Source organism: Mauremys reevesii, linkage group 4 (genome assembly GCF_016161935.1).
Source record: "Mauremys reevesii isolate NIE-2019 linkage group 4, ASM1616193v1, whole genome shotgun sequence".
Taxonomy (NCBI): domain Eukaryota; kingdom Metazoa; phylum Chordata; order Testudines; family Geoemydidae; genus Mauremys; species Mauremys reevesii.
Genome location: NC_052626.1, coordinates 151,148,627 through 151,157,390, shown reverse-complemented (window position 1 = coordinate 151,157,390; position 8,764 = coordinate 151,148,627). Strand labels below are relative to the sequence as shown.

The following is an 8,764-nucleotide window of genomic DNA, read 5'->3' as shown; positions in this document are numbered from 1 at the left end:
TTTTGTTGTTATTGGGGCAGGAGCAATAAAATGTTGTCACCCCGATTAAGTAAATGAGGAACTACAAAACTGTCTTATGATAAAGGGTTTCATTGTCAACTAAATAGCACTTGCTAGACAAGGGACATGGGTTCCAAAACCCAGTCAGGAGAGAGAGAGAGGCTGGGGGCAGAGAGCTGTACTTAGTGGCACAGGTGTCTTGTGTGAGCCAGAAGCACCAGTTCCCCCTGTGCCTCTCTCCACGGTGGAATGTCAGAGTTAATTTTTTATTCCCTTAAGAATCTAAATGCAGGTTACTGAGCTGAACTCACTGGCACTGGGGCTCCCCTACTATGAGCTGGAATCACTAAGAGCTGAAATCACTAAAGAGCAGGACTTGCTGAGCTGAGAGCACTGAGTACTGTGCTAACGAGTGGGGGAGCCTGAAGCAATACCGTGGAGCAGAGCAGCTGGCAGAGCGGAGTGGAGCAGTTGGTGCAGCCACTGGGTGAGTGGAGCCGAGCAGCTCGCGAGGATGGCTGGAGTGGCTCACAGGACAGCTGGTGGACCAGAGCAGCTGGCAGAGCGGAGCAGCCCACAGAGCAAGCGGAGCTGAGCTGTTTGCGGAGATGACTAGTGGAAGCAGAACCCCACGAAGAGGCAGAGCAGTTGGCCCCGAAACCACGTAAGGTGCCCCTTTCTACCCAGGCTGGGGAGGGGGACCTCTGCAGAGAGACTCTTGAACTCTGGGGCTGCACTGACCCGGGACAGAGACTTTTGGGATTGTGGGACTTTTGGGACTGTGGGTGATTTGGGGGTTGCTGGACTCAAGGGCCCAGAGAGAAGGATACGGCCCAATTTGCTGGGGTGGGTCTTTGCTCACGGTTTGACCTATGAAGTCTAGCTGAGGTATTTTCCCAATTTAATGCTTGTTGTTTATCATGTAATTAAATCATTTCTGCTACACCAAAACTCTGTGCTTGTGAGAGGGGAAGTATTGCCTCCTCGAGGAGCCCAGGGGTGTGTGTAAGGTTTTCCCAGGTCACTGGGTGGGGGCTCGAGCTGGTTTTGCATTATGTTGTGGGGAAGGGACCCCTATGTATTGAACCTGGCCCTTGCTGCTATCGTTTTGGCCCGGCAGAAGGGTTACATTTTGTTTTCTGGTAGGCTTGTCTGAGCTCCTTAACTTTCACACGGCACTGTACTGAGTCCCTGGTGTGGCCTCTCTGCATCATGGCCTTGGAAATTTTTTCAATTTTTTTGGCATTTTGTCTTTTGGAACGGAGTTATGTTAGCACAGAATCCTCTCCCCATGCAGCAATCAGATCCAGTACCTCCCGTGCGGTCCATGCTGGAGCTCTTTTTCGATTCTCAGAATGCATAGTTACCTGTGCTGATGAGCTCTCTACGCTGGGCAAACAGGAAATGAAATTCAAAAGTTCGCTGGGCTTTTCCTGTCTATCTGGCCAGTGCATCAGAGTTCAGATTGCTGTCCAGAATGGTGCACTGTGGGATAGCTCCCGGAGGCCAATACCATTGTCACAGAGTGTGGGGGACACAAGGCCCTGCACCCCCAGCTTCCTGCAATTCACCAGGACTCTCAGCCAGCCAGGAAAGCTGTCGTTATTTGGACGACAGGAACACAGTCCAAGACAGATCTTGCCGGTACAGACAGCAGGACCCCCTTCAGTTAGGTCCATCTGGGGGCCCCAGGGAGGCCACAGCCCCACTGGGAAGCCCAAGCCCTGTCAGGGCTCCCCTCCATTTCCCAGCCAGCTTCAAAACTGAAAACCCCCTCCAGCCCCTCCTCTCTGGGCTTTGTCTCTTTCCCGGGCCAGGAGATCACCTGATCTCTTTGTCTCCAACACCTTCAGCTGGCACCTTGCAGGGCGGGGGCCCAGGCCATCAGTTGCTAGGAGACAGGGTCAGGCATTTAGGTGCACTGGCTCCTTCCTCTGCAGCAATCACACACCCTGATCCCACCACCTAGATATTAAGAACTGCCTAGGGGACACTGAGGCACCAACACTGTATTCAGAGAAAACATTAAGAGCATTCCTAGTTCATCACAACCATCGAATTGCAGCCACACTAACCCTAATTTGAACCGGCAATGTCGATTTCAGCGCTAGTCCCCTCGTCGGGGAGGAGTACAGAAATCGATTTTAAGAGCCCTTTATGTCAAAGTAAAGGGCTTCGTTGTGTGGACTGGTGCAAGATTAATTCAATTTAGCGCTGCTAAATTCAACCTAAACTCGTAGTGTAGACCAGGAAAGACGCAGTCTCCTTAGGCATTCCAGCCTTTGTTTGCCCTCCCGGAGACACAACCGTATGAGGAGTGGCTACTGAACACCAGTTTCATCAGACAAAGGGTTCAAGAGATCAGGCACAGAGCCAGGCCAAACGAACTCAGCTCTTACCCAATAACCACGCCGCTGCCAGCCTGTTAGTAGCTAATATCTAAAGGTTTATTCATAGAGAAGAGAAGACGACGAGCGTTACACATGGTTAATAGCTCATATGCCGACAACAATGGCGTGTTCTTGGATCAGGCCTGTAGCAGGGATGGACTAGACGGCTGGCTTGTAAAGCCTTGTAGCCAACTTCCAAAAGACTGGATGGGCCTCAGTCACAGTTCAAATGACCCTCGTAGCTGTAAATCCACAGTCCGGAGAATCAGAGCAGGACACGAAGACCAATTGCAGATGTCTCAGGGTCTTTTATGGCCTCTGCCAGGTGCTGGGAATTTTACGGTCCCAAACACAGCCCACAGGCACAGTCTGTGGAAAATTACCGGCCCAAGATGGAGTCCAGGGTCACCTGAGTACGTCACATGAGTCTCAGCGGCAGCCATTGCCCGGATTCTGGCTGGGGCACCCGCAGGAAGGCTCACTCACCTGGCAGGACCAGCTCCCTCTAGGGTTAGGGGCGTCTCCTTTAACGGGCCATCGAACTCGAACAGTCCAGTCACGTTGTGCTGCCTAGACTGGATGTAACCTGCCTGGGGGTGTTACCTCAGGAACAGACACAGGGGCTGAGGCCTTGTCTACACGCACATTTGACAGCGCTCTAACTTGCTGGCTCAGGGGCAGGGGCGGCTCTAGATTTTCTGCCACCCCAAGCACGTCTGTCAGGCGGCTTTCGGTGGCACGCCTGCGGGAGGTCCCTCGGTCCTATGGCTTCGGCGTACCTGCCGCTGAATTGCCACCAAAGCCACGGGACCACGGACCTCAGGTTTGCTGCTGAAGGCTGCCTGACAGCCGTGCTTGGGGCACTGGTGCCTGGAGCTGCCGCTGCTCAGGGGTATGAAAAATCACCCCCCTGAGCGCAGCAAGTCTGAGCGCTGTAAAGCGCTCGTGTGGACAGGCTCCCGGCGCTCGGAGCGACTCCCCTCGCGGCGGTGAGTTACCAGGAGCGCTGGGAGAGCTGTCTCACGCACAACCACACTCGTGCACTCGCACATCAACGTGCTGCCGCGGGAGCGCTCAGAGGGCAGCGCTTTGAAGTCTCTCGTGTAGCCGTAGCCTGAGTCACACTTAGCAGCTTAAAGCGCCTTTACGGGACGGTGTGGCCGCGCTCTCCGGTGGTTTGTCTGAGTGGGTCTGGTCTGAGGTGAACACACTGACACACAACGCAGAGCACACACAGGAGGCTCAGGCCCAGTCCCCTAAAGTTGTGTAAAGGGTCACAAACAGGGTTCCCTGATCTCGAACCACCTCATTCTGGGCCAGTGAATGGGGGATGGGGGCTGTGACGGTATTGATATAAATGGGGACCATATAGAACATGGGTTGCAACCAAGGTCCTGTAGTGGCACCAAATCCTAAGTAAAGGGGGTCATATAAGGTGTCTAAGACCAGGTTCTGGGTTGCTGGTTATGATTATGCTGTCTGTATGTCTGTGTATCATTTTGTAGTTGAAGTTATAAGTATTGGCTCTGTACTGTCTGTATTTTGTATTATGCTCTGCCTCTGGGAAGTGTCCCAGACAAGCTGATGTCAGCCCTGCCTAGCTGGCTTGATGGCCCATTAAGGGCCATCGGCTACACAATTGACCCATGGAGAGAAGGCAGACACGCCTTGTGACTCAGCAAAGTATGCAGAAACTTGTTCATGTGACTGAAAACTCCATATTGTTTTTGCTGTAAGTTTCCACCGTGAGGACAAAGGGATTCTTACACCTGGAAAAGTCTATATAAGGCTGATGCATCATCTCCATCTTGTCTTCAATCCTGCTTCTGACCTCTGGAGGGACTTTGCTACAAACTGAAGCTTTACACAGGGGACTGAGGACCCATCCCAGCGGGGGATGTATTCCAGAGACTTAAATTGAACCTGCAGTTTACTCCATCACTGCTGCAAGCCTGAACTAAGAACTTTGCCATTACTGTATGTAATTGATTCCATTTAACCAATTCTACCTCTCTTCTCTACCTTTTTCCCTTTGTAAATAAACCTTTAGATTTTAGATTCTAAAGGATTGGCAACAGCGTGATTTGTGGGTAAGATCTGATGTGTATATTGACCTGGGTCTGGGGCTTGGTCCTTTGGGATCGAGAGAACCTTTTTCTTTTATTGGGGTGTTGGTTTTCATAACCATTTATCCCCAGGACGAGTGCACTGGTGGTGATACTGGGAGACTGGAGTGTCTAAGGAAATTGCTTGTGTGACTTGTGGTTAGCCAGTGGGGTGAGACCAAAGTCCTTTTGTCTGGCTGGTTTGGTTTGCCTTAGAGGTGGAAAAACCCCAGCCTAGGGCTGTAACTGCCCTGTTTGAGCAATTGGTCCTGATTTGGCACTCTCAGTTGGGTCCCGCCAGAATTGCTCCGTCACAGGGGCTACACATATAAGCAAGATATCCACACTTAGCAATTCACAACTTTCCCAGTGACGCCGGACATGACGTGCTTGGTACAAGTTCTCTTGCAGTTGTAGCACAGTGGCAACACCAGTGCTGTGCACGCTCACACGTCGATCACACAGCATCACAAGGGGTCAGTTTGTTCTCTCCTCTCCCAGCGGTTTGCAGCTGGCTCTGTCTCCCCAGCACCGGCCGTGGCGTGAGTGCAGGACAGTCAAAAAACGGACGTGTCTCCATCGAGAGGGGGGCCACCTGGAGGGAGGAACAGAACAGGAATGAGGCCTCTGCCTGGGGACCTTGTGAACACCCCAGACTCAGCCCCACTAGCTAAACTCCCCACCCTGCCCAGGCCCTGCCAGCCACAGAACAGACCCTGCTGGAGACGGGGAGAAACCACCCCATGGCCTCACCCAGGTGGGTGCCGGGTTCTGGGGGGCCCGGAGCTCGCTGCCTGCCCCTGTAATCCCGGGACACACCGAGCTCAGACCTGTAACTGCCCCAGGCTGGGTATTGGGGAACCAGCCCCCCCGTTCCTGAGCTGTTCGTTAGCTCTTCCCTGCCCAGGCCAGAGAACCAGGCTGCCAGCGTGGTCAGGTATTGGCCCCCCAAGCGCTGATGGTGAGGGGTGTGGAGAGCGGAGATATGTCCCACGCTGGCTGATAAAGGGGAGAGTTAAATGCGTCTCTCCAGAGAACTGACTCCAGCGCCGCTGGGAAAGGGGGCGGGTGGGGACAGACAGAGCTGAGCTCCCACGAGACGCCCATGTCCCGGCTCTAGTATTAAATCCCACGCACCCGAACGAGGAAGCACCAGGCATGGGCCAGGAATCCCGCAGGGCTTGTAATGTGTTTGTAACGGCTGAGCCCAGGAGGACCTGTTGACAGGTGACTGTAGCTCAGCTACCCACTGTGAGGAGGGGATCACCAGCTTCTCCTTAAATGCCAGGGAATCCTTCCCTCCATGGGGTAACGGGGCGACCCCCCTGCCCCAGGCTGCTCTGGGCGATGCTGGCACACACGGTATTTACTACCAGCTGCACAGGGGTTTTCATTCTATACCTTTGCTAAAGTTCCTGTGAGGTTTGACCTCTGAGGTGACTTGTAAAGTCTGGGCAGGATCCCTGCAGCTGGGGAGGAATGAACCAGAACAAACAAATCTCTGGCCCTGGTGTGAAAAGCTCCCGGCCCCACTGACGGAGCAGGGCTGCCGCCGAAGGTGCTGACAATCTCACCGCGCTCTGCGTTGAGCTGCACACAGGCTAGGGACCCGGAGAGCCGTGTGTACGGGAGGGCAGGAGCTCACAGGGACAGAGTGGGGGTGTATCAGCAGGGAGGTGAGTGTCCCATTTGCAGCGTGTCCGTATCTGGCTGGGCACGTCCACACAGCAGCCAGAAGGGGTCGGTCCCAGCGGGGACAGACAGACGCGCTGGGGGCTAAAAATAGCCGCGTGGCTGCAGGAGCTCGAGCCAGTCACCGGAGTACGGCCCTGCCTGGCCCCTGGGGGCGCACTCGGCGCTAGCCTGGCCCCCCACCTGTGCTGCAGTGGCCACACGGCTATTGTCAGGCAGTAGCTGGAGCAGACTGAGTGTGTGTCTGTCGACCCAGGCTGGGCATGGCGCTTCCCAGCAGCTGGGCACACCCCTGCCAGGCCCCAGGAGCTCCCCAGTGCAGTGCCGAGTCTGTAACCGTCCCTGGACACGTGTTGTGGGAGCTTCAGGGGACAGCTCAGAGCTGCCCCAGAACTTGGCGCTTCCTGGCTTTGTAGGGTTCATCCTGGGGTGGGGTGGGGGTGGGGGTTGGGGGGAATCCTGTGTAACCAGCCTTCCTATCTCTCAAACAGATTGTAGGGTTGTTTAAGGACTTTTCTGTGCCTAACGCAGTCACCGAAGGGGGGAAGGGGTGGGTTGGAAGTGGTGCTGTGTGGGCATATGGAAGGTGCGGGAGATGCTGGAGGCAGACAGTGGGGGAGGCTGATGGTGCTGGGTGGGGGGGTCAGTGTGTCGGTCTTTACCCCCTAACTCCACCCAGTGGTGCCGGCCTTGTGCTGGTGAGGGGAGCCCATCCAGTGCTGCGTCTGGTCCCTACGCCTGCCACAGCCCCTCGGAGCAGACGAGCCCCCAGCACCGGAGCTGGGAGGGAGCATCTCTGCCCCAGGCCCCCCACCTGCTGCTGCTCCCCAGGCGTGAGCTGGGGCTCATGGCACAGATGTCGCCTCACAATTTCCTGCCCAGTTTTCCAGCCAAGGAGCACCGGGGGGCCTTCTTCTGTGAGGGCAGCCTGGCTACTGCTGTATGGAAGCCATGGGAGAGGGTGGCCATCTTTGGTAGGGGCAGCCTCATTTTCATGTGGTCGGCCATCTTTCCTGAGGGCAGCCGGTAGATTCAGTGCCATTGGAACAACAGGGGACAGCCGCCATCTTTACTGTGGGCGGCCTGGCCTGTGGAAAAGGGGCCGTCTCTGCTGAGGTTTGAGTAGCTTCAACCCCAGGAGGTGGCGTCAGTCCCATGGCGCGGTGTGGGGAGCAGCAGCTCTCCCGGGCAAGGGCCAGTTGTGCCCATAGAGCAAGGACTGGAAACAGCCATTAATCACTTTGCTTAATTACAGCTAAATGTCATCACCTGTCCCTTTGCCGCTAGTTCTCCATGGGGTTTAGTCATGGGAAGGAGACAGACCCAGCTGTTATTAGCAAACGGTGTCAACAAAGGTCAGACACGTTAGGTAAACCCTTCTCAGAGGCGCCGTTCCCATTCCCGAACCAGATCCCAGATTTAGCTGAAATTGCCCAGGGCCACGTTCCCCAGCACTCGGCACCAACATACCGAGCTCTCCTGGGAATCTCGCCACTTACTCTGGTGCCTAAATGGGAGCTGCGCCATCCCTGGCCTGTTCCCTTGCCGGTGTGGCTCGGGCCGTGTCATTCTGTGTCGTTGTGGTGCCTTTGTGTGTGTCATTCTCTGACTTGGTCTCAGCCCCACCATCTCCCCCTGCGTTGCCTTTTGGTGCCGTGTCACCTGCCCCCTCCTCCACCAGTGGGCCAGTCACAGCAGCCACCCCCGGGCTACTCGCGGGCTCTGCGTCTCGACTCCTGTTCTCAGATGCGGATGGTTTGGTTGGTGCAGAATCTGCATGTGCTAGAAAACAAACCGAGCGGGGGGGTGAGTCGCTGAGGGGGCCCCACGGGGTCACATCCTTCGGCAGAACCGGAGCCCCCGGGTTACCCTGAGACTGGCACGGCCACAGGCTGCCCCCAGGTCCCACAGCCCCTGCCCAGGCCGGCTGGAGGAGTTTGTTTCTGTGGGGCCAGTCGCTGCTGAGAGCCCCCAGCGGGGGAGGGGCACGCTCAGGGTCAGGGACCCTGCCAGACTGAAACTACAAACCAGCGTTACCAGCTCCCAGCAAATCCCGTCTCCTGCCCCAGGCTGGGTCCCCGCTGTGTTACCCACCCCGGCTCCGCGGCGCTGCCCCCCGGGAGCCCCTCTGCCACGGCCCAGCCCCCGAGCCCGGCCGGAGCCCGGCTGAGCCCGGTCAGTCACTGTCTGATCAGAGCTTCCAGCTCTCAGCTCCCCCCACTGCCAGCCGGGCTCCCCCCACTTTCCATCCTCCTGGCTGGGCACTGGGCTCACCTGCCCCCCTGAACCCCCACATTCACCCTGCCCCACTGCTGAGCTCTGTGCCCCCACCTGGACAAGGGACCCTTCTGCCCCCACCCCTCTGCTCTCCCGATCCTTCCCCGGCCTCTCCTGAGCGCAGCATCCGCGGGGGCAGCCCGAGGTCCGGGGCCGTATCACGGCGTTTGTTGGGGCAGGCGCGTGACTCTCGCCTCAGGGGTCTCTGCTCTGGGCACTGCGGTGCTTTGGGAGACCCCCGTAGGGAACAGCCGGCAGCACCGGCTCTGCGGCCATGGCAGAGCTGGGCACAGCTGGGAG

The 8,764-nt window shown here is 56.6% G+C and overlaps 1 protein-coding gene across 1 annotated transcript in view; it reads right to left on the bottom strand.

The window, feature by feature from the left end:
- Nucleotides 1-4,816: 4,816 nt before the first annotated feature.
- The window catches only part of LOC120404144, a 29,114-nt gene continuing 25,166 nt past the window's right edge, over nucleotides 4,817-8,764 (bottom strand). Inside the window, exon 10 of the mRNA XM_039536145.1 lies at nucleotides 4,817-5,090. Within this exon, the coding sequence (XP_039392079.1) occupies nucleotides 5,053-5,090 (38 nt within the window). The 3' untranslated portion in view covers nucleotides 4,817-5,052. The remainder of the gene's footprint in view (nucleotides 5,091-8,764) is intronic.